The sequence below is a fragment of the Tyto alba genome, unplaced genomic scaffold, assembly GCF_018691265.1.
Source record: "Tyto alba isolate M040663 unplaced genomic scaffold, T.alba_DEE_v4.0 Super-Scaffold_2, whole genome shotgun sequence".
NCBI classification, from domain to species: Eukaryota; Metazoa; Chordata; class Aves; order Strigiformes; family Tytonidae; genus Tyto; species Tyto alba.
Genome location: NW_024881282.1, coordinates 74,790,996 through 74,818,871, shown reverse-complemented (window position 1 = coordinate 74,818,871; position 27,876 = coordinate 74,790,996). Strand labels below are relative to the sequence as shown.

General features: G+C 40.1%; 1 protein-coding gene across 2 annotated transcripts; it reads left to right on the top strand.

Annotated features, from left to right (window-relative positions):
- Positions 1–513: 513 nt before the first annotated feature.
- On the top strand, positions 514–25,298 carry SLC26A4 (solute carrier family 26 member 4). 2 transcript variants are annotated; one of them, XM_032996248.2, is made up of 20 exons: positions 514–717; positions 1,083–1,222; positions 3,481–3,591; positions 5,161–5,351; positions 5,834–5,998; positions 8,595–8,747; positions 8,859–8,941; positions 9,894–10,041; positions 12,195–12,308; positions 13,097–13,174; positions 13,375–13,470; positions 14,932–15,038; positions 16,388–16,457; positions 16,774–16,866; positions 16,969–17,064; positions 18,859–19,089; positions 20,579–20,633; positions 20,960–21,105; positions 22,296–22,379; positions 23,966–25,298. In XM_032996248.2, the coding sequence occupies exons 1-20, from the start codon at positions 563–565 to the stop codon at positions 23,987–23,989; spliced, it is 2,340 nt and encodes a 779-aa protein (XP_032852139.2). In that variant the 5' UTR covers positions 514–562; the 3' UTR covers positions 23,990–25,298. The 2 variants fall into 2 exon arrangements, with proteins under 2 accessions (XP_032852139.2, XP_042649159.1); XM_042793225.1 differs by lacking the exons at positions 514–717; positions 1,083–1,222 and adding an exon at positions 3,917–4,086 and having other exon boundaries at positions 3,571–3,591.
- The last annotated feature ends 2,578 nt before the right edge of the window (positions 25,299–27,876 follow it).

The following is a 27,876-nucleotide window of genomic DNA, read 5'->3' as shown; positions in this document are numbered from 1 at the left end:
CGTGGGACGAGGCCACCCACCTGCCCGTGGGGTGCGTGTGCGTGCAGGGAGCCCCGCTCCACACGCCCCCGACAACGACCCGCATCCCGCGCTGTACCCGGGCGGCACGCCTGCCGGGCGGCCGGCTTTGAAATGCAGCCCCCCCGCCCCGAGGGGACGAGGCGGGAGCGGGTCGCGGGGGGGCGGCGGTCGCCGCCGCGGGGCTGGGAGGGTCACTCCGGGGCAGGGCTTGCGAGGGGGCCACCGGGGCTGGAGGGGGAGGGCGGACGGAGGCGTCGCCGGGGCCTGCCCGGAGCCGGGTCTCTCTGTTTCCCCGTAAATAAAGCGCCGGGCCGCGGCCGGCCGTATAAATGCCGCTGCCCGACGGCGGAGAGCGGGAGCGGGCGCAGGGAGAGCCGTCGGCGGGCGGGCGGGCGGCGGGGGCCGCGCTGAGGCGGCGGTTCAGGACGCGGACAGCTCTGCCGCGGGCCGGGGGGCGGCGGGCGGGCGGCGGGCCGCCAGGGGGTGCCGGTGCCGGTGCCGGCGCGGGCGCCGCTCCGCGCCCCCCGCCTCAGGCGGGGCCATGGCCGCGGGCGAGCGGGCGGCGGAGCCGCTGGCGGAGCTCAGCCACTACGTGGTGGCGCGGCCCATCTACAGCGAGGCGGGCTTCCAGGAGGAGAACGAGCGGAGTCCGCCGCTGCCGCCCACGCTCCGCGAGCGGGCGCAGGCGGCCTGCAGGTGGGTGCCGGCGCCCGGGGAGGCGGCGGGAGGGGGGGGGGGCGGGTGTCCGTCAGGCCCGCGGGGGAGCGGTGAGGAGAGCCGGCGGGTGGCGGGGGACGCGCTGCCCCGGCGCCGGTAAACTCCACCCGCCGAGGGGTGAAGGGGCGCAAACAACGGCCGTCTGGCGACCGACCGGTTTCGGCTTCCCTGCGCCCCTGGCACCGGCACACGCCCCCTCCCTCTCTGGAAGACGCGGCCGTGCCCATCGCTGCCTCTCGACATGTGCATCGCCCCAGCTGCCGGTCCGCCCGGGGCCGCGGGGGGGCCTTCCGGCTGCAGCCCCGAGGGGCTCATCAGCGAGTTCACCACTTGTTTTCCCGCAGATGTTCGAGGAGAAGGGCCTTTCAGATTACCAAATCCTTTCTGCCCATCCTGGAGTGGCTGCCCAACTACCGGGTGAAAGAGTGGCTGATCAGCGATATCATCTCGGGGGTCAGCACCGGCCTTGTCGCCACTTTGCAAGGTAAAGCCGGGCACGTCGGCCCTCCCTTCTTGAGGACGCTTCTATAAGGGAGCCGGCTGAACACAGGGATGTTCTGCAGATGGAATTACAAATCTGAGACTTGTTATTTAATACTAGATATTAGATATTATTTTTCAATAAATAATTGATGGTTTTAATGTATTCTTTTTTCCCCACTGCTTGGCTAGAAGATCTACATTTCTTTTGATGTGCTATCAATGTGTATTTACCTTTTTTTTTTTTTTTTTTCCCAAACCTTTTACTCAGAGTATTCATTTTGATTTTTAAAAATTTAATTACATTGTGGTAGATCAGATAGATCATGTGGTCTTATTTCTCTTCCTTGGTTATCTGATCCTACAGCTCTCCTGCAGCTGCCTACAAAAATCTAGTTATTCCCCCAAAATAATGCAAACTTGATAACTACTCTCCTTTAAAACTTGGCCCATAAGATTGTTCAGGTCTCTGCAGAAAACAACATCCAGGGAGGTGGTGGCGTATCCATTGAAGATGAGAATCTTCCCTCTTCATCATATTAAAAAAATTGATAAACTTGATGGATACTTACAGTACATGGCTTGCAATATTGATTTTTCCTTATTTCTTTATTCCATTTATTAGGAAAGCATTCAGTAGATGAACAAAGAGAAAAGCAGCAGAAATAAGCAGAAATTAATTAAAATAAGCTAGGTAAGGAAGGCTTAAAGGGCAGAACCATTCTGCCCACAGCAGCTGATGAGGTCCACTTTCATAGACAAGACTAGCAATAACCCTGACATAATTCAGTACATTCATTTCTTTCATCTCACTAGTGTTCTTACACTGTTTTCACAATTTTTCAGGACTGGGGGAGGTTAAACTAGCTGCGTCAACCCGGCATTTTCCCTCAATAGAAATTAAGTGTCTGCACAAGGGGGCAAAAATTCACGTTGGGAACAAAGCAAGCAGTTTACGCATTCCCAATTAGCCACAAGCATTCCCTACTGTCTGTTCCCTTGGAGCATGCTAGGGAGGCACAGACTGGCAGAAAAAAAACATTACAAACTTCTGCCCCAGGCAGAGAGTGACTTGAGGAATGACGAAGTGATTTGTCCACAGTCCCGTGGAGAGTCTGTGTCAGTGCTGGAAGATCTCTGCCGAAGGTAGTGCCACAGTTACAGGACTCCCCTGCCTTTTTAAAATCAGCTGGGCTAGATGGACTTATCAGATGACTTATAGCAGCTATTATTCTCTTACTGTAACCTCATTTAGTTTTTTACAGTGGGGTCTGATTTTCCCACAACTAGATTCCACTTGTAAAACTGGTTTCTGAAATGCACTGTTTGGTCTCCCACCTATGTATTAAAAAAAAATAAAAAAATAAAAAAACCTCCCAGCAAATCAGTGCAAATCTTAATGTAGTTAAAAAAAATATATATAATAATTCTGAAAATCTAAATCATGCAATACAGGAAAAATCAGCCAAAATGTTTGCCAAAAAAGAGGCTTCTGGGATCCTGAAATCCTTGCAGTCCCTGACTCCCAGCAATTGTGTGTTGCTTGCAGACCTCCCACCAGTCACAGTAGTATGGCCAGGACTTCAGTTGTTTTGAGCTCTGACAGGTTTTTGTGGTGTCTTTGATCCCACTACACCCAGCAGTGGGAGCTAACCAGGATATAACACTGAAGGCAAATTTTTTCTTTCTTTTTTTTTTTTTCCAATTGTTTGTTGGATTTGATGGCTTGAACAGGTATACAAAGGAAGATGATGATAAGGATCAAAACTGTCAAATTTTTGTGATTTACTTTTGGGTTTTAAGTTTATAAGCTGATACTGAAAAAAAAAAAAAAAAAGGTGGCCTGATTTTCAGAGGGGCTGAACATACTGAAGCATATTTGTAGTGCAATAATTCAGTCTGTGCTTGAAATTTCTGTCTATAACTAGAACACTTCACGTATCCCTGTTTTCTCTCAAGGGGCAGACCATTCACTCTTACAACAGTGTTCCCCCACTTAAACTTCACATCCGAGCCTGTGTTTTGTGCTACCTATGCAAATATGGGAACATCTTTCAGTACTTATCCAACTACCAGTGTGGGATATACAATCGTTTACAGTCACTGATACTCACATATGTGCCTGCAACTGATTTACAGGCAAAACACATTCTAAATTGTGTCTGGACAAAAGGAGTAGATCTTTCTGAAAGTCTATTCTAGAGAAGATAGCCATTTGTTTAGAGATTTTAAATCTGACATTTTGATTATCTGTCATTTCAGGTTTGGCATATGCTTTGCTGGTTGCAGTTCCTGTTGGATATGGTCTCTATTCTGCCTTTTTTCCCATCCTGACATACTTTTTCCTGGGAACATCAAGGCACATCTCAGTTGGTAACTGCATGCTTTCAAGTTACAGTGAATTATCTATTGCAAAATGTTAATCGTTACTGTGAACATTAATTTTTCATAAAAGATAAGTACTTTCTGAACAAAACTGGTTGTGCTGAATTTTAATATCGGTGGGTTTGGAGGACTGAAGGATTATTTCTTCTCTGTACAGTCAATTGTGCATAATAGCTAACTTCATTTGTGCCCATGCATGCTTTTTGCTTGCATTTATGCTGAAGTTTAAATCCTGTCTTTGGCTATACTCTATGCAAGAAATTACAAGATCAAGGCCGCAGTAGTCAGTATGAACAGATATTTTGTCTATCAGCTAAAGCTCAAGATGGCTAAAACAGAGCTCTTTTAGTCTTCTCTACAAGCCTTCCTTGCCGCATCTTTTTTTGATCACTGTGGACAGTATCACCTTCTTGCCTGTCGCGGAGATCCAGAACCTGTGTGTCTACTCCAGCCTCGCTCTAGGTCCTCACATCAAGGCTATGGGTAAACCTTGTTGATTCTTTCTGAATGCTTTCTTTAAAGTACGGGTTTTATTTCCTATCAGTTCTCACATTCAAAATTCATGTTACAGCTTGGTCACTGAAGTTTCTTTTTCTTCATTCTAATGAAATACAGTCTTTCCTTGTTCATATCTACCAAGAATAGATTGTTTTCCACTCCCAAAGCTTTGGCATGATACATCGCTTTTTCATCAACTTTCTTCTCTGCTGCATCAAATACATCTGCATATTTTCTCCACCTTGTTAGCCTCTTCCTACCCTACCTATCAGCTCACATTTGCTATCCAGGTCTGAGCTGTCACCTCTACTTATGTTGACATTCCTACTCTCTATATTGTCAAATGCTCCTTTTTATGCTTTCTCCAATACTCTTATTCATGAAATGTACTCTACGGTATCTGTAAAATTAACTTGTCCTTCTTTAGGACATTTCATGACATTTTCCTTTTCTACATAATTTTAGTAAATAACTGCAACAAATATGATTACTTTTAGATTGTGTGTTGCTGACACAATGATCACTTACTCTCTCTGTATCTTGCCCAAAGTATAGTTTCAGTCATCTTTAGCCGATGTAATGCCACACTACTGCCAAAAGATGTGGTCCTACCCCTTGGTGCATGTTCCTGCCACTACCAGGTTGGACTTCCTGACCATGAAGCTACGTAGCTATCTGGATTAGCTGAAAAGTAACCATGACCAAAAAATAAAATTAAACGTTGCTTTCAGCTGGATCAGTGATCTGTTTTGTCTGGTTGTGGTGCTGATACAAGGGAGATGATTGGAACCTGTTGCCCCTTTTGGCCTTGGTACAGTCCCGAATTGGTCTAAGCAAAGCATGAAACTGCACCTGTATGTAGAACATACATTATTTAAAGAAGGAATTGTACCTTTGTGTCACGTTTGCAGAGCCTGTGGCTCCTGGCTCCTAATAATACTAATGTGCCACAGTTAAAATATTAAATGGGTTTTCGGATCTAGAGATTGCTTGTCTGGTCTGATAAATGCTTCTTTTCAATGTACATTAAACTTTAGTGTGTTCTGTTTGTCATTACAGGTCCATTCCCTGTAGTCAGTTTGATGGTGGGATCTGTTGTATTGAGCATGGCCCCTGATGATAATTTTCTCATAGATGGCAGTAATGCTACAGGGACTAATGGTACTGGGACACTGATAGACACTGAATCCAGAGATGCACAGAGGGTGCTGATTGCTAGTACCCTCACATTTCTGGTTGGAATATTGCAGGTAAAATAGTTGGCTTGAAGACACAAGGTTGATAGCTTTAATTTTAATGGGAAAACATACAGCATGGAAATACCTACTAGGGCAGTAAGACATTTTCCTGTAATAAAACACAAAAATGAAGGAAAGTCATCTCAAACTCTGAAGAGCTTTTGGGGGATTATTCTTCTTATCCTGGGCAGAGTCTGTGGCAGCATGACTGGGAGCACAGACAACAGAAGAATTGCCCTGTGGTTGCAGACTGAGAGACCTGCATGAAACTAAGTGCTAATTGTGCATATCCTGGAGCATCCTTTCTCACATTTCTTCAGGTCTCCTTTATTTCCTTGGATGGCATGATATTAAGCTACACTAGGCTGCAATGGGGGAAGACGGTCCTAAGACTCTGTATCAACAAAGAGAAAAGAACAAAGCATAAGAAATCACCAAATAAAAGTGTACCCTTTTGTTGTTTAGCAAGCTGTTATTCTTCATGATTTTTCCAGGTAATATTTGGAGTCCTTCAGATTGGTTTCATTGTGAGGTACCTTGCAGATCCACTAGTTGGGGGATTCACAACTGCAGCTGCTTTTCAAGTGCTTGTGTCACAATTGAAAATAGTCCTAAATGTTTCAACTAAAAACTATAATGGTGTCCTTTCCATAATATATGTAAGTATGCCCTTCTAATCTGTTTTGGTTTCATGCCAGAATTTTTGTATAATTGTTTATTTTCTGCTTCCATTTCATACAGGAATGGTTTATATATATGGTGGTAAGTATAGGGGCATTCATTTAGTTCTCAGTCTCATGAAGATCTGAAGCTGTTCATTTATAGCTGTGGGGCTCTAAGCTGCTCTCAGAGTTCTCCAGGCAGGAAGTCTAACAGCCATCTTGAAGTCTTTTTCAGGCAGAGCAGATTTTCACATTAAGTTTAAATGTAATTATCCAACAAAACAGTTATTCTCTAGGTTGTTACTTCTGGAGAGTACTTTCTGTCCCACCCCTTGCTTTCTAGCTTATTGTGAAGGATATTTCATCATTTCTTAACACTGTCAGGTCATCTCCCAAAGCTGACTGGTCCCAAGCCTTTTTACTCTTAAACCAGCAGGTCATTCTGGTAAAGGGCATCATTCTCCATTCCACACTGTAGCCATATTTGTGAATACCTAAAGATATATGTGGATTCCCACCCTGCAGCCAGGTACCTGCCAGTTAGCTAAGGTGAGGCTAAATATTGCTGTCACAACTCCATTTGTTGATCTTAGAGAAAATGATCAAATGGAGAAATATCTTGGCTGGATTACAGAAATACTGAATTCCTAGAGGTCTCATATTACAGAATAGGCTGCTTCCCCAGAAAAATTGCTGAGTTTTGTCACGAACTTCAGCATGAAACTATTCAGGTTCATAGTATTTTAGATCTTCGTAGCACTTCACATTAGAATAACAGATTTCTAAAAGAGGCTGTTCTAGACCAAAAAATGTATTTATAGAATTGACATGCCAAGTCAGGCAACCAAACTAGCAAAACCCCATTAAACATCTAGATTAGTAATAATAGGATGAATATAACTACAGACAGCAAGGTAAAATTTAGAAAAAAATCTGGTGGACTATTTAAAAAAAAAAAACAAACGTATTATGTTATGAGCCTTTTCAGAATTGATGAAAACTCTTTCCCCCAGAACAAGGAATATTAAGTGAGACGAAGTATTATCTAATAGACCTTAGAGCAGACCTGGCAGGGTGATGGACTTGTTAGTCCAGCAGGTTTTTCTATCTCTATCATGTTTATTGAAGTGTGGTACATTTAATAGAAAGTCTTTTTGAAAAGGAGTTATATAGTTCTTCCAGCTCCTGCAAACATGAGTGGAATGCTGACTTTTTACGTGAAAGCTCAAAGCTTCTGTGTGAGCCAAGTCAGTGTGTTTGCAGATGTGCGTAGAGCAAAGCAATTGTGATTTCTGGTCTGCTCAACCAGTGACTTGCTGTCTCAGCTTCAGCAAGTTTTGGACTTGCTCAGAAGTGGTGTTTAATAAACTGCAACACTGAGCATCCAACATTAGCAGAATTCACAATCCCAAAGTTAGGAAGTTACTGTTCCCCTGTGAAGTGCGGCTGTACGAGAGATGGTCAGTAAGAATGGGATCCATCCCAAGCAGTACAACAGACAGGAAATGGCTTGTCACCCAAAGAAAGGCATTTGATGCAGTGTTTCAGGAAGGCTTTTTCTTTAGTTTAGAAAACATAGCTGATTAAGCAGTTAGACATTTTATTTCAAAACTAGAGTCATTACAGAGTGGTAGTAGTGGTACTGATGCTGCAACCCTCCCCTTGCCTTTAAACTGACATCTCAGTATCTGGGCAGCTAACCAGGATGCAAGAAGTCTGTTTCTATCCTCTTTTCTACCAGATCATTCTGTTAAACCTGCTTATTCTATGCATAGAATAATTACATTTTCTTGGAGACAGGGGGCAAGCGAGAATTACCCTGATGCCTAGTAGGAGGACAGTGGAGTATTTGTAACTTTTCTGTAATCAGACTTTCATGTTTTCTCTGTACACTTGTTTGCAATAAACAGTAAGATCAAGCAAAGGCACAGCAAGGGTAGGGAAGGGAGCTGCCTATTGCAGCCCAGTTGTAAGAATCCTCCAGCCAGGGACTGAACTCTGCTGAGAGGGTTAATGTACCGTAAGGTGAGGTTTAGTGACTGCTTTTCCCAAGTGTAGGATTCTCCGCAGCCTGTCAGGACCCATGTGTTCATACTCATTCTCTGGATGTCAGCAATGGAAATAGGAAACATGTAATCCACAGACCATATGTACCGGGCAGGTCGTGAACAGGAGTTTTGCCCATGGGTCTGCTAGCTGTTTTTTGAATAGAAAAATCAGGATCTCCCTTGTTATTTGGACAAAGTGAAGAAGCTCTAGATCTTCCCTGCCTTGCTTTGAGAACAGGTAGAGGTAAAAAACAGGTAGGGGGTTAGCTCTTCTTACTTGGTATTAATTTCCTAAAAAACAGAAATCAGAAGCCCCCTGTGTGGACAATTCTTGCAGTTACACTTTTACAGTTAAATTCACCATTAAATCCATTCCCTCATTCTGTAGCACCTTGACAGTATGTTATCCTCAGGCTCCTCCAGACCTGGACAAAGAAGTAACTTGTCCTCCTCCAAAACACCATGTATCTAGATCTTCTCATGAGTATTTTCACATCCTTCAAGTGGACATGGGCATGTTTTATGTTGTCATTTTTATTTTTCAGACTCTTATTGAAACATTTGAAAAAATTGGTACCACCAACATTGCAGATCTTATTGCTGGACTCCTCACCATTTTTGTCTGCATGTTAGTTAAAGAAATAAATGATCGATTCAAACACAAGATACCTATACCTATACCAATAGAAGTTATTGTGGTAAGTAAAGGAGCATAACAAAACCTGACAACATATCAAATAGATTGGGCTAGCTACAAGAAGACAAGAACACTTTTTAAGTATTAAAACTGTTGTTTTATTTCATTACAGACAATAGTAGCCACTGGCATTTCATATGCTGCCAACTTGGAAAAAAAATACAATGCAGGCATTGTTAAGAGCATTCCAAGAGGGTGAGTGCCTTTGTTTTCTGGGAAATAAGTATTATTTTAATTGGATAAAAATGACAGTGGTAAGAGAAAAGACATAAAAGAGGTATTGAGAGCTGTAACCTGAGTTTAGAACTCGGAGCTGGAGATTTCCTGAGGTTTTCTTCTGACTCTGTCAATTATGACACCTCAATACATTACCTAGCTTTCCTTCATCTGTAAAATGGGCATAGGAAATCTTCCTGATTCATGAAGTTCATCTGAGAATTAATTGCTTCATGATCCATGCTCATGAAGTAAATAGATGACTGTGGAAAATGTAAAAAAAAAAAAAAATGATTTTTAATAATGAAATTCTGCATAGATTTAATTTCTGTAGACCTGATTTATCCCATGGCGGTGCTGCAGCTGTTATCCCAATCAGTCTTGTCACTTCCATAGTCATAGGAGCAAGGATGTTGAGGATTACACTGCTAGAGACTTTCACTTGAAAGATTCAGAGCACTTCACAGTAGTAACCTTCACATTCCATTTGGTATTCAGGGCTTGATTAATTAAAATTTGTGGAAACACAGTAGGGGATAAAATGTTTTTGAGAACTTCTGAAGAAATATGCTAACAGTAGTGTGAAGTGTCATTAACATATTTATGTAATTCATGATACTATTCAATACATCCTTTATTCAGTGCTTCAAAAAATGTACTTTTTCACTTTGCTATCATAAGGCCAAATCTCAGCCATGCTGAGAACAATGGGAGCTTTGTTGCTGACTAATAGCATCAGGATTTGGGCTATGGTGAGCTAGATAAGCGTGTTCCGTATGTCAATGGGCTGTTTCCACCTTTTTATTAACTTGAAACATTACACTTCATATTATAAGCAACCTGTATGCCTCTGCCTCAAACTCCTTGACAATTCTAGTAAGAACAGAATTTGATCAAAGTTGATAACACTAATGTATTTTCTAAATGCTAGATTTTTGCCTCCCGAAGCTCCAGATGTCAGCCTGTTTTCCCAGATGATAGCAGCCTCCTTTTCCATTGCTATTGTTGCTTATGCGATTGCTGTGTCTGTGGGAAAAGTATATGCAACCAAGTATGACTATGCTATTGATGGAAACCAGGTATGTATAACCAAAATAGTTTATAAACGTAGTGAATTTAAGTTCTGTTTCTTGTTGACTTATGTAGTCAAATAAACGAAACATCATTCACACACATTTTTCAGACTAAAGTTGTCTGACAGGAGAAATTCTTTCAACTATTGAAAACAAATAGCTGAAATGGCTATATATTACCTAACAAATCTAGCACATAGAGATGAGCCAAATGTGCTCTATCTTCAGTATGAGCTTTTCATACTAATTAACTCCTTCTGTATTGCTTTAGTAACTGCAGTAGCTCTGAAAAGGTAATTAAAGCTAAGCACTATGGAGGGCAACTTTACATCAATATAAATATACTTGTAACTGTATAGCTAAGTCCTGCAGCTTTGCAAAAGTAAATGCCTACCAGCATATCAACGTCCTTGGATAACTGCACCAAATTGCTGAACTGTTTTCACCACTGATTTCTAAAGGCACATAGCTAGAATGTTACATGAGCCATGAACTGAGAAGCTCTTAGAGGATTCTCACAGTTGTTCCATGTCTTCACCAGCGGTTATGATGTGGCTTGTCCACGGGCGTGAGAGAAAAATGTCAGAAAGCTTCCTTGTCCTGCATCTATGCTTATTTTAAATTTTATCCCTTGAACATATGAGAAAATGACCTCACTACAATAAAGAGATGAGCTGAATACTTTGTTTAATGAGTCCTTTACTTTAGTACTAATGGATTACATAAAGTTTTATTTTGGAAACACTGGTTTGCAGTATGTAACAAAATTACACTGCTGAACATGCCGGTCACTTTACAATACAGAGACATAGTACCTGGTAACACTTTGATTTAAAGTTGCCTAAAATGCATTGACTTTAATTTTAACAAATCTGAATGACTAGTACATATTCCTGGGAGTGCTGTTTATGCTGTTCTTTTGTGGAATATGCTTTTCTGCCAGCACTGATATGCTTCAACAATACTAATTAAATATTGTAGTAGTCGAATTACTATCTATAAAAGCAAAGTGCCTTCCTTTCAATACTATGCTATGAATTTTACACATAGCAAAGGTTAAATGCAGGCATGAATGATGGGCAAATAGTTTACTTGAACTGCGGAAGTTAAAACAGTATCATAAAAGCAGGTAGTAAAATAATTTGAAGAACAGGTCAATACTATTAAAACCTAAGAACACTAGGAACTAACAACATTTTTTTGCAGAACACAGCTGTTAAACAGGAATAGGCATGAGTCACCTAGGTCTGTTCTGTTAAAGAACATGACTTAAAAATCCTGCTCTTGTAGTTAGAGCTTGATGAAAAGCTTGCAGGAAATTTCATTTTGGAGAAAAGAAGGGAGAGTCAAAATCAAATCTTAAATTATATTTTTAAAAATTCGCAGGGAGTGAAAAGCTCTTGTGGCTGTGTCAGCTTGGTGAAAACAATGTTTCTGTCAATTATATGGGGTTGCAGGCAGCTCCCAAATGCCTCATTTCCCAGCAGAGGAATGGCCCAGATCCCAGGACATAAAGCTCCCAGGGTCCTTGTCACTTGAGCAGAACAACCAGCATCAGTAGGCGCCAGCATCTGTGACCCTGGGGCAAATCTATGAGAACACTGCCGGGGACTCAGCATGAGTTCATTGGGATATTCAGAGTGCAAAAACTTCTGGCTCAACAAACCAGAAGTTTACAGTGAAACTGTGTTTTATTGCAAAGTTCCTGATTAGTTCTACTAATAATATAATGCTTTGTATTAATTAAAGGCTTGTCTAAACTCAAGACTGTTGTACTGATTACAATTATTTGTTCAGCAGATGGTACTTGGGAGTTAAATTTATACTAGTCCCATTTCTTGATGCGATTATACCAGTGTAATTGTTAGAAATGCTAGGTTTGATAACATTGATATAAATAAGCTTTAAACATCTTTATATTAAGATGAGTATGTCCATGTCAGGGAGAATCTGCGAACTTCATTGTATTGGTTTCCAAACACAGGTAGTTTGGCACAAGAGGAAATTGTGTAAACATTTAACAGCTATTACTAATCCATACTCTTCTCAATATTATTGTGCTACCTGCTTTATAAATTACTGTAGAAGCTATTGTCATTCTCTATTGCAAAATTGTCTCCAGGTGTCTGTATTTACAGTATCATCCAATTATCTTTCAGGAATTTATTGCCTTTGGGTTCAGCAACATTTTTTCAGGTGCCTTTTCTTGTTTTGTTGCAACTACTGCTCTTTCACGGACTGCAGTCCAGGAAAGTACTGGTGGAAAGACTCAGGTAATGACCTCTTTTTACTAGGACTGTGCATGAGTAAATTTAATCTTGTATAGGGTACAGCTTTCACAATGGGATGAAAATGGTCCTAAAATGATTGTGGTGTTGGCACGTGGAAAGCCACAGGTATCTTAGCTAGCAGCTTGTGCTCTGGTAGTAAGTTTTGTAGCTCTGCCAGAAGAGGGCAATCAAGTTTTACATAGCTTGAGTTACATTACGAGTCAGAAATCCTTCAAGCCTAATTCTTCAGCATTTCATTCCCAATTAAGGGACTGGGTTTGTCACAGTAGGAATTCAGGATGAGGGAGGAAATCCTCTTGCAGCTGCCTGTGAAATATTTAAGCTCCCATGTGCTGGCCTGAGCAGCCCTGCTATTTGCCATTCATCATCTGCCCATGTGCCATCTTTCTCATGTTGAGTAACCTACTCTGTTCTACAGTACTACAGCTTTGCAATTTTTAACAGTGGACAACTACAGATTATCCAGCAGCCCCTTTTCTGTCTGACACACAGGCTGTGTTCCTTTCATCTGTCTATGCAACGTAACCCCTCCATGAGCCACTACCCTGCATGCAGTTATTTACACTACCTGCTTAATTGAATTCCCTCTGTGTTAGCTGAAGTGTATAATGATTGCCCACGTACGCCTAAACACAATGGCATTTTGGCAGGTCACCTTGTTCCTAAAGAAACGTAATGTGCAACTACTTGTACATTTCTCTTTGTAATCCTAGAAACATAAAATAGAGTCTTCATAAATTCATTTCCTATAAACGCTCTGTTCTTCACAGGTTGCTGGTATAATCTCAGCTGGGATTGTTTTGATTTCCATCGTTGCCCTGGGGAAATTGCTAGAGCCCTTACAAAAGGTACCGTAGTCATCCTCTGCAGCACAGCCACCAGCACCAATGAGATCCCAATGCTCAACTCTGATGGGCAGGATTAATAGCCCTGTTCAAACTAATATGACTACCAGATGAGGCTTTGGTTTACAGTGTATAACGTTGAGCACTATCTTAATATGCATCTTTACTTCTGAATAACGCTTTTTCACCATTTTTCTTCACAGTCTGTGTTGGCAGCTGTAGTCATAGCTAACTTAAAAGGGATGTTCATGCAAGTGTTTGATGTTCCCCGTCTGTGGAGACAGAATAAAGTGGATGCTGTAAGTAACCTAATTTTTTCTTTTCTCCTGAATATTTTTGTGTGGTTTTCTTTTTGCCTTTTAATGTCATCCAATTTTCTCTTAACTACCACATAAACATAATTTTTTAGAGTTAATATCAGAAAACATTTATGTGCATCCTCAAAATGCAAGCGCCATGAGGTCAGTTAAAAAATTCACCATTTTAGAGTTTTACATATTATTCTGCTTATCTCCTTTTTTCCCTATACCCCACTTTAAGGGTGCCAATCAGGGTATTCCTGTGCAGTGATGACTCCTTCATAGCAATTGCCATAGTTTATAGCAATCCTGTGTTGAGGTGGCTTGAAAATCAGAATAAGGATGGTCTGTTGCCACTTTTACCATTCTTTTATCTTTTGCACTGTTTAAATGGGTCAGAAAAGCTGATCTTTTCTTAATTCATGAACATATATTTATGATGTTACCGCATCAGCCTCCCATTTGCCTGGATAATCTCATGCAGTCCTCAGAAAATATGTTTTCTTGTAGCAAGACTAATCCAAGCTAGAATGTGGTTTCATTTGGCATGCTAAGTGTTATATGAACAGGCTTTTCTTACAAACCACTACAACCGTATCTCAGGGTACTTGTTCACATCTCCCACGGTGTTTTCTGTAGAATAGACCTTCAGTGTGGCTGTTAGGGCAGGAAATGATTGCATGGAAAGTATTTCCTCCACAGAGTCCTTACTATGCTTAGATTTTACAGTGTGTGTCATTGGGCAGTACCTGCCTTAGGTAGATCTGCAATTTTTTAGTCAATCATTTACTAGTTCTCTTTATAGGTAAAATATCCCACTGACTTCAGTGAGAAGTGCAGGTACTCAGCTTATTGAAAGATTGGGTCCACTGAGCGTTCTGCCTGGGCAGTGACATAGGGAGGAACTGAGGAACCCACTTCAACTGTTCTGCCTCAATATTCAGTAGAGACTTTAGAGAGTGCCATCAACCTGTTAATACGAAATACCTCGCTTTGCAACAGTTCTGCTTCTTAGACATCACCGAGGAGCCCCCTTCCCTCTCTTTATGTCTGCAGGTGGGACATCTTACAGTATTTTGCATCTTGGGAAAATAAATTCTTTCCAATTTCTAAAGAAAGATTAACAAAGTCTGCCACTATCAGAAAGAAGAAAATGCAGTGGTTAACTGCATCTTCTTTAATTTCACCAAAATAACTGGATCCTTGAAAAATGCTGTTATGTTAAAAAAACCCCTTATTTCCTTAAAATCTGACCAGGCCTAATAAGTTAGTGATAGATAGAAGTGTCTTGGAGGAAGAGGAAGATTTTTGTATGGAAGTCAGCTAATTGCCAGTGTGCTATGATCATCTCCAAAGTTAAATTCTTCTGCTACTCATACTGCCTGGTCTAGTGATTCTTTAGCACGACCAGGAGTAATATGTTATAATTAAGAAAATTTACATTTGTTATTTCCTCTCCAGATGATCTGGGTTTTCACGTGTGTAGCATCCATCATTCTGGGACTTGATTTGGGATTACTTGCTGGCCTTTTGTTTGGGTTGCTGACAGTTGTGCTGAGAGTTCAGTTGTAAGTAACACAGGATCTGAAATAATGTTATACCATGAAAAAGGAAGACAATACACTGAAAAGCAAGATGATTTGTGGCAGAAAATCTGCTTGGGTTTACAAAAATTTTGAAATGGAAAAAATCTATTCTTTAGAACAAAACACTGTTTGTGTGCTATCATTTAATTACACCGAAAAAAGAGACGCTGCATTATTTTATCAGTATTTATTCTATATCATATCGGGTACTCTGGTGGTACTTAGCCATGTTATTTACACACCCACATATATGAGTTCTGGAAAGGGATAGGAACATTCCAGGACAAATATAAAAAGATGTATGCATGGCTTCTGTAATTAATTGATCAGTATAATAACTCTTAGCATGCAATACTACTACAGTATGCTGCACATGCCAATAACCTTTTCACTTACTACTTATACAAGACTGAGTGGATGCCTGTGAAAGAAAACATGAGAATAGGACAAAATTTTGTGCTTCTGTCTGATCTGTTGCTGCTCAAAGAACATATGGTAGTGGAATGGTCAGAAAAGGTGGCTTTGCAGAATCTTCTTTGGCCATCTTGTTATTTTTCATCAATCCTTTCTCTGAAAATACAACATAACTCCTTTCCTTCAGCCTGGAGTCCAGAGAGTATGGTTACTAGCAATACCAAAGGATAGTTGCACTGTCAGCAAGTGCATAAAAATAAAGCCTTGCAAATGTTGTTACAGAATAGTAGGTTATAAAAAATGGAATTTGAATAGCCTCAAAAAACATTCCCAAATTCAACTCAGATATGTGAAATCAAAATATAAGAGAGAAATGAGGCTTTACAAACTTCAGGACAGTTTGCTTCAACTGTTAAAAATATATCTGGAGACTGCAAAATATTTTGGTTTCATTATTGACTGACATAAAGATTAAAAAGGTTGGACAAAAAGGTTTAAGTAATCTGAAAAGAATGTATATGTATTGTTTCAGCTGATTTTAAATGAAAAAAGTGACCAAATTTTTTTCAGAGTCAAAAATTATTTTTTCATTCAAACCAATCTGCCTTTAAAACATTTTTTCTGGTTTGGGAAACAAAAGGAACAAGGTGTTCACTCAAGTCTACATAAAAATGGTTCAGCAAGTAGGCTGAGACCAAACGACCTTGTTTTTAAAGAAGACCATTCACTACAAATCAGAAAAAGACCCTTGCACAGCAACACAAACCAGATATAACACTTTTGCAATGGGCCTATTAGTCTGGCAGAAGACAGCAGACTACAAGTCTGTGACAGCTTGTATGCAGCAATCCCTTCAGTTCTGTGAATGCCTAAGTATGGCATTTACCTTCAGTGTTTTTTCTTTTTGTTTCTGTCAGTCCTTCATGGGGTGGCTTTGGAAACATTCCTGGCACAGACATCTACAAAAAGGTCAAGGACTACAAAAATGTAAGTCATTGCTGAGTTGTTTCCCTTCAGTCTACAGGCCAGTGTAAGACAAAGTTGTGCCTTGCATATTGTAGACAACTTGAATTTGGAAGTGGAGGGCTAGAAGGTAACAAGTTTCAGCATTAAATTCTTTATCTTGATCCAGATGGTTGGTCCATATTGCATGCTGGGGCTGTAAACTTCTAAAGACAGGATCACCACAGATACACCATTTTTTGTGAATTAGATATGTAATTGAACTGTTGAAACAGTTTAACTGCTTCTTATTAGCCAAAATATGGTTGTTGCTGCTTAACCTTATATTCTTTGGCAACAGGTTATAGAACCAGAAGGTGTGAAGATTCTCAAATTTTCAAGTCCAATTTTTTATGCTAACATTGATGGACTGAAAAGCAGCCTCAAATCCACAGTAAGTGATATGCGATGGTTTTGGATGCTTCTTAACTGTCTTTGAGATTTACTCAGAATTATATCTAGATAAAATTAAATCATTTTTATCCTTCTTCTGTAGGTGGGATTTGATGCAGTCAAGGTATATAATAAGAGACTCAAAGCACTGAGGAAGATACAAAAGCTAATCAAGAAGGGAAAATTAAAAGCTACTAAGGTAAACCAATTTTTTTCCTTCTATTTCTCAAAGGATTAATATTAGAGCTTATTACTTTAGCCTTAATTACGAGTTCTTCTGTATTCATCTTTAAAATAAGTATGGAAAAGTGTGATTTATTACTATGGCAGGAAGTCTGGGTCCTGCAGGAGACTTAACAGAGCAGTACACCTATTACCTAAGGCCGCACAGATTCAGGCAGCTGGGGCAGTCACAGTGTTAACAGGAGTGGAAGCAAGAGATGCCCTGATCTTACCTCTACCCCTCACCACCTCAGCTTGCCTCTGTGCAGTAAAAGTGCTGGCTCTTGGGTACATGCTCCTGTTATCCAGCTTCCTGTGCACAGTTGGCTGGTAGACATAGCCTTCCACATCCTCTTTAAAGAAAGTAGCATATGTTCCTCTGAGTACGGAACATACATTTCAATAATTAAATGCTTACAGGAGTGGACAGGTACAGGCAACACACTAAATCTCCAGAGCTGGAAGTTAGAAATGGGTTTTCTGTTCTCATCACTTTCAGTGCAGGATGCAGTATTTCCTGTATATATTACAATTTATGATGCAGTTAAATGCTCAGTTATCATTCCAGTTTTTGACCTAGCCATTTTACTATGTTATCATATACAGTAAATCTAAGTCAAAGCTGAAAATACTGGTCTTAAATATCTCCTAGAAGTAAAGCGATTGAGGGAGGGAGTAGCTCTGAGGTATTTGTTTTTCTGGATAGTGGCCTTTTTGCAGGAAGATTCTCTTTTAACAAAGAAAAAAAGAGGAAAGGAAATACACTGCACAAAGGTGGAGGTAATTATGTGCTCTATCTTGTTTTTCTTTAAAATCTTGGATGCAGTATTGTCACCCAGCGCTAAGGGGACAAACAGGTTCTTCTAGGGATCCTTGGCAGAATGATGATGGCAATAAATTGTAGTTACAATTAAAGCTTTATTTTTCTTAACAGGATTTTATGATTAGTATAGCACAGAATTTACGTTGAGAATGGCACAGGATTTTTACAAACAGAAACAATGTAGCACAATTTATAAGTAGCAGAATACAGAATTTCTAATACAACTTGATTTATAGTTTCCAATTACCTAGACCCTGACTTAACTTAGGGTTTTTAATGACCTGGACCCTCTGCAGATCATGTCAGATCTTAATACATGGTTTGATGTATCAATATAACAATTGTAATCTAGACTCAAAAATCGTATAAAAGAAGACAAGTCACTCAAGTCCTCGGAGGAAGCTGACAATGGTGAAGGCGTCCCTGGCCACTGGGGGTCACAGGTCTTACTGTCCAGCAGCAGTTCTGGTCCAAGTTTCCCACGTAGGACTTGTAAATGCTTGATTTTATGGACAGTGCTCTGTGTGCTGTTAGGGTTCCCCGTTCTGTGACATGGTCATCAACAACACCCTGGTTGGGTGCTTGGGACCTTCAGGACCGGCAAGGAATGGAGTAGTCAGCCTGGCGCCCAGGAATCTTGAGGATAGTAGGGAAGGGAAGAAATCTGCTTGGTTCATCTACTTGGTTCACAGGACCTTCGAGGCCTGAGAATGAGGGGAAAGGGAATGAATACATGACCTGCTCGGTCACAGAGAATGGCTGCTTGACTTATGAAACAGCGTTAGTTATGCTAACCACCCTACCAGGGGTTGGGAGCAGGGGTTACTGGTCACAAGTATCAGTCTTGTTCATTCCTGAAACATAAGTTATCACAGGGAAGTATTTCCTGTAACTCCAAAACTTTCTCCACGATTAAATGCTATATTTCTTATATCATCTGCACATTAGAATGGTATCATCAGTGATCCTGGTATTAATAATGAAGCTTTTGAGACTGACGAGGAACCTGAAGACAATGAAGACATTCAAGTTCCCACCAAAGAAGTAGAGATCCAGGTGGACTGGAATTCAGAACTCCCAGTTAAAGTAAACATCCCCAAGGTGCCCATCCACAGTCTCATTCTTGATTTTGGAGCAGTAACCTTCTTGGATATTGTAGCTGTGAGATCAATAAAAACGGTAAGGGCATTTTTTTCTGGTGTTCCGTGAAAATTAAACTAGTCAGTAGTATGTAAATCAAGGCCGTTAGCAGAATCTGATTTCTGAGTTTTTAAAAGTCTGTTGTTGAAAAATACCTTTAAAATTTATAAAGCAAGAGGTAGAATATTGGGGTATGCAGATTATAGGTGGAAAAAAAAAGGAAAGAAATGTATTAAAAGAACAATATGAAGGTTGCATGGTCAAGTACTCTAAACTTAGAACTGCAAAATGTGGTCCCCTTGTATGCATATGTTATGAAATATTTTAGTTATATATTTTCTTTCCGCATGCCTCCTGATTTAATCTGGGCACAGGATGATGCTCACTTAACACAGAGGTAGTAAAAATTCTGTCTTACCATCACTTCAGTCTTTAGCCACAAGATTTATTTACTCATTCCATGTTACTTAAATTATGATGGAAGAAAGAATGATTAATTTCTTTATGGGGTTTCTGTGGCTAATATCAGAGTGCTTCATCAACATTCATTAATTCATCTTCAAACATCAGACTACACAATAAGGAGATAATATTCCTAGTTTAAAGAGAGGGAAATGAGGTGAAGAGACTAACACCAAGTATTTCGGTTATTTTTTGGTACGCTGTTACTAGTGGGAAGGACCAGACTGTTCAGCCTTTAGTCTTTTATGATACTTCGTATGTTCAGATTGCTGCTTTCACTAACTTCATTTTTCAGTTGGGACTGCTTAGCCTATCTATAAACCACATCGTAGATTGCCAGGACTCTAGTTGATCAATGAACAGAGGGGGATGGAATCAGCAATCACCTCTGAAAATACTATTCTAGGAGACTTGCCTGCCACCAGAGAGCCAGGGGTAGAATCCAGTCTCCCACCTTTTAATTAACTGAAGTACAAGAATGCTGTGAGCCTTGCTTCAGCCTTCTGCCTAGTTTCGATTCAGTTACAACTTCTGACACAAAAGAGATATGGGGTCCACAGACATGACTCTTTTCACATGCCATTTTTTCATCCAAGAACAGCTCCATTTGGTGCACTGCATGAGAGAAAAATCTGTGAAAAAAATTTGCACGTGCCAGTGGAAGACTGCATCATATCACACATACCTGGGGAGAGATAAAGCTTGCTCAAGCCCAGGTGGTTCTCACTTGAAGAGACATGATTATTCACGTTATTAGAACAGAATGAGAACCTTAATAGGCAGCAATGTGTGTATGTGTAAAATTGATAGTTCCACTTACATAGTCAAAGGTAGGTCACTTCAGCAACCAGGTACTTAACTACTGGATCTTTAAGTATAGCAAAGCATAGCAGTTCCTTATTTATGATGAATAAACAAAGCACACCATTTGGAATGAAGATACACTGAAACAAATAAAGTGTGTGTGTAACTACGCATTGCATATATAGACATATATACATATATGTATTTTTTTCTTACAGATTTTATTTATTTATGTCCTTGTTCCAAATTTTTTCTTTTTTAGATAATTAGAGAGTTTGAGAGAATTGATGTGAGAGTATACTTTGCTTCATATCAAGGTAAACATCCAAATATTTCTACTACCACTCATGCAAAGAATAAAATGAAGATGAGAAGGGATGAGAAGGGATCTCTAGATGTGTCTGTGGGAGCATTTGTTCTGATAAAAATTAGATACACTGATAAACATGGTGGGCCAGGGTGGGACACAAAGAATGGTGGGGTTTAAAGGAAATATGGAAAGTAAAACTCAAGACAAAATCTATGATTGATCAACTGATTTGGCTGTACGTTTGATTTCTGATAATTGCAACCATGTATTTTGACATTTATTTCTTAAATTACTTCAAATTGTATTAACCTGTTATGACTTTCTTTGATTCAGACAACCTTATATCTCAACTGGAACGGAGTGCCTTCTTTGATGATATTGTCAGAAAAGACATATTCTTCTTGACTGTCCATGATGCTGTGCTCTACATAAGGAATCAAATGACATACAGTGACAACCAAGATCCCATCTTTGAGAAGGTAAGGATATCCAGCAGTATATTTCCCTTCCTTCTGTCATCTAGCATTCATTCTTGCAATTTCCATTACAGCATGGCACGTTTGAAAAACAGACATAGAGCTATTTTCAAATAAAGTGAGAGTCTAGTAAATTGGACGGCTTCTGTAGTACATCAGTATTTTGCTAGATCAAATAAAGGGTCTGTTGACCCCAGGATCTTGTTAGTGAAAAGAACATGAGAAACAGGATATATGGAGAACACCTCATCCTAAGACACATTTTCTAGTTTCTGATAACTGGCTGTTTAAGAACTTCCTCAGCTGGAGGTTGCAGTTGGACCATTATATTTGTCACAGATGAAGTTTTCTTTGATGTGTTTGTACTTTTTTGGAACCCCTTTACACATTTTAGCTTGACACCATCCTGTGGCAATGGGTTCTGTAATTTTAAATGTGTTATATCACAAATATTTAATTTGTTTTAATCCTGTTGGATTTCTGGATTGCTAGCTGCAGTTAATAATCATTCCCTTCTTCCTTTTGTAACACTATTAATAATTTCAGCTACCTCTGATCAAAGCTGAAGAGTCCTGTCCTACTTAGTGTGAGTGTGCACGGAAGCTGTTCCACACTAGTGTTCATTCCTACTGTCTTTGTGTGTTTTCTAGTTGTATTCTGCATTTTTTGAGACAACCAGAACACTCTGTAGTGTTTAAAGATGTGGGCTCACATTAAAAAAATGGCCTTATAATGTTCTTCTGTCTTTGCACCACAATTTCTTCCCTAGCAATTGCTGTTATGGTATTATGGATAAGTAGTAATTAAAAATAATTTTACTGTTAAATAACTAGGATGGAGCCCTTATTTTTTCAATAATTTTTGTTTATTACCCAGGATCTAGAAATTTTGTCCTGTATTATAGCAGAGATTAACATTTCAACAAAGACATGCAAAAGCAGTTTAGAAATGGATTCTGCTTTTATTATTTTTACAAAGCCATAGCTAGTCATATAAGGAGAGGCAGGACCAAAAGCTTTCCAACATAGAAGTTTCTGTCAGCTGAACTAAAGGAACAGCTTTGTCAAAGAACAATAAACAACAGACTCTTGTGAGTTGTGGAAATGATAGTAAGGTACTTCAGAGTAATAAATCAACTTCAATGATATGGACAATGCATAACTCATCATGTTTCTTAATTTCTTTCTACCAAGATTTCACTCATGCAGGAGTCTAAAGAACCCATCGAATTCACAGAAACAAGCCGTCCCGATGATGAACTTGATGTTCAGGAAGAGGTATGCACTTTAGAACCGAATGTGTCTATTACTTACAGAATACTGCTGGCTTTATTCCTTTGCCTGTAGCACTGAGTCATGCTGTGAGGGTATGGCAGATGAACTGAGCCCCCAACAGTTTCCTCCTCCATAAATAAATACCCTGCCTGGGCACCTGGCTGTCAGTGCTTAGTGGTAGAAATGAAGGTCTTTTTGAGATGTAGTAGGTTGTATGTGCACAAGCACTTCCTGATGCCTATCACTTTAGGACTACTTTGGCCTTACAGGCATGAGTTAGGTGCCTAAGAGAAGACTTGGTATGGCCTGAGGCACCTGAGTCCAAAATTACGGTCAACTTTCCCCCTTCATCCCTCCTTCTAACACAGCAGGCATCTTCTTGCACAATCTAAACATTTTACAGGAAGCTGCAGCAAAGCAGTGTACTGAACACAACTAACACGCAACAAGTGGATTAAAGCAATACCATGGTATTTTGTATTTACAGAGTACTGCCAGAAAAGAAGGTACCACTTCCGGCTTAAATAACAGTGCAGCACACAAGCCACATATTCAGAAAATAGATTGGGCTAAATGCCCTTTTATCGCCTGAGATGAATTAAACTAGTGATGCATCAATACCTTGGAAGTATTGTAACACTCCACATAGCTAAAGACACAATTATGTGTCTCTCCTATTGTGGTACTAGTTAGAACTTTGTTCTTAATCCCCAGTCTAAACTGGGGTAGTGCCCTGTGCTTGGCTTCTCTGCTCCAGCCACAGGAATGCAGTGACCCTTCTCTGTCATGCTCTAGTAAAATGCTGCAGCAAGGTTGCTGCACCTGTGGGATGTAGAGGTCCCTGGAGGGAAGTTGGTAAGAGGAGGTTGTGGCTGGGTAGAGGTTCTCAGCATCACCCTGCATTGTAGTTTCTACCATAGCATGAAGTCCCATAGGAAGAGGTAAGGTCAGCTTGGAAGGCAGATTGGTGAGAGGAGAAACTGACACCCTGAGCAAAAGCCTCTCAAATGTCATTAGGGTATGGTCAGTAGATTGCAGTACTCCTGAGTCACCCCCTCCTTTTTTGGTTGGTATGAATATTGCAAAAGACCCAAATATTATTATTTATCACTAATGGGGAGAAGCACTTTCCACTCCTCTGTAAGTCACACTGCAGAAAGGAACGAAGGATTTTAAACGCTACAAAGACACCATGATTCTGTAAGAGAAACATTTGGGAATGGCAGACCCAAGAGACTGGAATTCTGGTTCCTATTCAGAGGATTGCTTAGATATTTATATTATTGTCATTAAATAAGAAAAGCAGCCAGACACAAAACTACCAATCCAAGGTCGAAGAGCATTCTGAGAAGTTTCTGTCCCCCACCTTTATAGCCACATTTTGAAGGTGAAAGCTTCAGACCTGCAGCTTCCTGACTGAAATGCCCAATGCAGACACAAGTCAGAAGGATGCTGCCTCAGAACAGTTACTTTCTGAACTTGATAGTTTTTAGTTAACACATACACAAACATTTTATTTTTCCAAGTAGTGTGTACTTAGAACTAACCATGGCCTGTTTCTCTCCACCTTTTTAAACCCATTTCACTAGGCTATGCGCAGACTTGCTTCATGAAGACGGACTACTGGTACTGTCCCACTTGTGAACTCAGCAATATTTATGCACCGGTACTATATAAGCATTTTCTGCAATGAAACCAATCTTTGCACTTGAAGAAAACCCTGATTGTTTGACTGAATGATACAGATCTCTAGAAATCTCCAAATTTTAGCTAATGTTCTCCTGGAAATATTCTGGACCTTGATTCAGCAAGCACTTTCCGATATGATATATTGATAAAAAAAGTCAGAAGACTATTATGAAAGATGTACTCAGTTTTGGGACTGAGTAGGTAGAAGTAAGGCAGAAGCTGCATTACAATGTTTTATCAGTATGTACAGGATGAAAAGCTGCTTTGTGGACTGCCCAGGAGAGTTGAAGAGACCAAAATCTTTGGATGGCAAGCCTTTTGTTCTGTATTTGTACAATGCCTAGTGAGAGGGCAGGAGTACTAGCTGGGCAAGGCTTTGCAATTGTGGAACATTAGTGTGAGCATAGGTGCTGACAAGTCTTGACAAATGTATCACAATCATCTTTTCCAAGCAATTCCTTAAATTGCTGCAGGTTGTTAGGTAACTGAAACGGGTGACAGGTGAAAGAGACACACGAACAGAAAACTGCACCGAACTACTATAAAACTTTAAATAGGATAAATTTCAATAGAAAAGACCCTTGGATAAGTTCCTTAGTTCTGTATTAATCCCGTTGTAGCCAATCATGCACTATTATTAATGATCATCCCTAAAATGAACTATACACAGATGATTATTTTGGCTAGGTTACGTATTTTTCATCAAGAGGCAGAACACGACATAAATTAGATTAATGAAAACCTCAGTCCCCAAGTACTTAATGGAATCTGTAGAACAGGCTGCTACTGAGCGCAAGTAAGAAACTCAGAATGCGACCTAGTATAGAGGTTTGGAGTTTTTTTAAAATACGATATAGGAGTTTATGTAGTTTAATTAATAGTTCTATTTTTATATAGCAAAATTTTTCTTTTAATATTCTACATCAGACTGCTGCTGTTCTTTCACATTTGACAGTCCATAATGCACAGGTGCAATAATTTACAAAAGAGAAAGGATTTGACCTGCAAAACTTTAATCCTTACTTTAGGACTATATAAAATAGATATGCAGGAAATCAACGTTCTTACTTTTCATGAAGAAGAAATGTGTTTTGATGGAAAACAGACTGCTACCTTCAATGTTTTAGCCCTACACAGATTTTTTTAACTGGAAAAAATGCTGCCTGGTGAGGGAACAGGTAATAACAAAAGGGTAAGAAATGTCCAGGAATAAAATCCCTTTAAATTCCACAATATGGGCTAATTAGCTTCAGTATGTCCTGTTGTGGTTTGAGCCTACTTAGCAGCTAAATGCCACACAGTCGCTCACCCACCCTCCCCCCACTTGGGACTGGGGAGGGAATTGGAGGGGCAAAGGGAGACTCGCGGGTTGAGATAAAAACAGTTTAATAATAGTAACAGAATAATACACTGACAGCAGTATGAATAGGTAATGTACAATACAGCTGCTCACCACCCACCAACCGACCAACCTCCACCTGCTCCCAACTGGTGGTCCCAAACACAAAGACCCCACAACCACACTCCAAGAAGTGGCCACCTCTGTCAGCCCTCTCCTGCCTTTATAGAGTGAGCATGTCACATGACATGGAATATCAGCCAATCCCGGCTCAGCCCTCCAGCTGTGCTCCCCCCACCCCCGTGCACAGGTGCGGGCACTGGGACTTGGAGAGCCCCTGGGGTCTCTGTTTTGCAGCACTCCTCCAGCTACCAAAACGAACAGGAACTCTATTCCAGCCCGAACCAGGACATGTTCACATATTTAAGTCTCCTTATTTGATTATGTCAGAGAAATTTTCCCGTATCACACTGTACAGAGATTTTTGCTCCAAGTAATGTTAGCAGAAAATCTCAGGTGAAAAGCTAAGCACTAAATAAATCACTCTGTCCTAAGGACCTGAGTGAACTCCATCAAAATCAGTGAAAAAAAAATCCTGTAACCTTCAGTCAGCTGGACAGTATCTTACATAGTAGGTAACAGCACCAGACTGACATCTTTAATTAAGGCAAAAACTGCAGCCTTCGTGACAGTCAGTGAAGTTTCTCATTTCAAATGCAATACAGGCTTGAACCGAGATGATACTGATGTTCCAGTCCAAGCCAGAAAAAACAGGTTTGTATTTACAAATGGACATATGCCCTTTGTCTGTCACATTAGCATCTCCACAAGCTGAGAATTAGGCACGTGCTTAAGAGGCAAATCAGACTGATCTGCACCTCCTCAGATGGAAGTATTAATTTCTATTTACATTAATGCTTAGTTAAGCTCAGGCTGTGATTAGACAATTCACTTTTAGCACTACCTGTCCTCATTCTCTCCCTTTCCCTTCACCAGCCCTTCTGCTCTCATTACTGACAAAACTTTCCTATCAGACCATGGCCCCTGTTTATATTAATCTGTTGCCAGTGCCCACAGCACAAAACAATGAAGGGCAAGGCCAGCAACATGCTTCTCAGCAGCTGTATTGCTTTTCTAAAGTGGATGAAAGTTTTATGTAAAAAGTAAAAGCAAAATATTCTACCTGGGACTGATAAGAAACCTTTCAGCTACATTTTATGCAGAACACACACAATGGAAAAGATGGTATTAAAAATCATAGCAATATTTTTCTTTTCCTCAAGAGAACATCTGCACTGTGAAGTGAGTATAGATTCTTACTTGACAGAAATGTGGGCTTACATTATTTTTTGAACCTTCTCCAGTTCTTGTCCATACAGATATTTAGAAAAAGCAATTAAATATTCATCAGTCTTCCAGTTTCCTTTCCAAATATGATATTTCAGCTGGAATTGTGACAAAATATGATGCAATGCACTTATTCTTGGCCTGCACATTTCTTCAAGGCATGGTTAGTTTTGTTCCTAATTTAACTGGCACAAAATATTCAACTTTTCCTGAAAAATAGCATTTCGCACAAAGCCTACAGTTACACAGAACAGTAAGTGGCAACATGCAGAAAGCATTCAAATACCTTTCTTGGTGGGTCGAGGGTACGTGCGTCTTATTTTTCTATCTATGTATCCATCCAAATGAAGGATACCAAAATAATGGATTTTGCAATGAAGCTAAAATTCTATAGAATTTTGTATTAATTCAAACATCCATAAGTAATGCAACTAGATGTGTCTATCTTTTTCCAGTAGAATGAAGAAGTGATATTTTTATATGCATTTTGAGTATTACTATTCTGTCTTTGCATGTCAGGTATTAAATTTGGAGATATATTTTAAGTTTTTTACCCTTTTAAAAAAGCTGTATTTTAAAAGTAATTGTATTCATTAACTAGAAAATAAACTTGCGCATACTGAAAGCATGCTCCATGCATCTGCATGTTCGGGTTTTTAAACTCTTTGCCAATTGTTTATGAGGAAAGAAAGGATATTGTGCAGGGATCAGTGTCGAACTTCCTTTGGGTCTGCCTTTTGAGGAACAGCAACGACAAAGTGAAAACCCGTTCACTCTGCCTTGTGGGGATAAGAAGCATTAGGCTTAAATGGCAGCTTTTAAATGTTGAGGCTGTAACAAAGACATTGTAGGAACACAAGATCCAAATCCAGGAGACAAAAAAGCTGAAAAGCGAGACAGTCACCTATCTGAAGTGTTTGGAGTAGAACTGCCCCTACCTTAGGATTGCAGAGGGACTGCTTGAGGCCACTTTCTACCCTATGATTTAATTGTATTTATATTCCTTTCCTTTATTCAGTGCTATAGAAGCACTCTGTACGGTATCCCACTGAATTACACGGGATTTACAAAATGCTATGTTTATGGAAATTACACAAAGTAGTCTCTTCAGGTAGTGAGGTCTAT

Excerpts from the sequence above, each read along its gene's own strand:
- SLC26A4 (XM_032996248.2), top strand. The coding sequence starts at position 563 with ATGGCCGCGGGCGAGCGGGCGGCGGAGCCGCTGGCGGAGCTCAGCCAC. Across the intron at positions 5,999-8,594 it reads GTGTCCTTTCCATAATATAT|ACTCTTATTGAAACATTTGA; the intron begins GTAAGTATGCCC and ends TTTATTTTTCAG. Across the intron at positions 15,039-16,387 it reads GTTGTGCTGAGAGTTCAGTT|TCCTTCATGGGGTGGCTTTG; the intron begins GTAAGTAACACA and ends TGTTTCTGTCAG.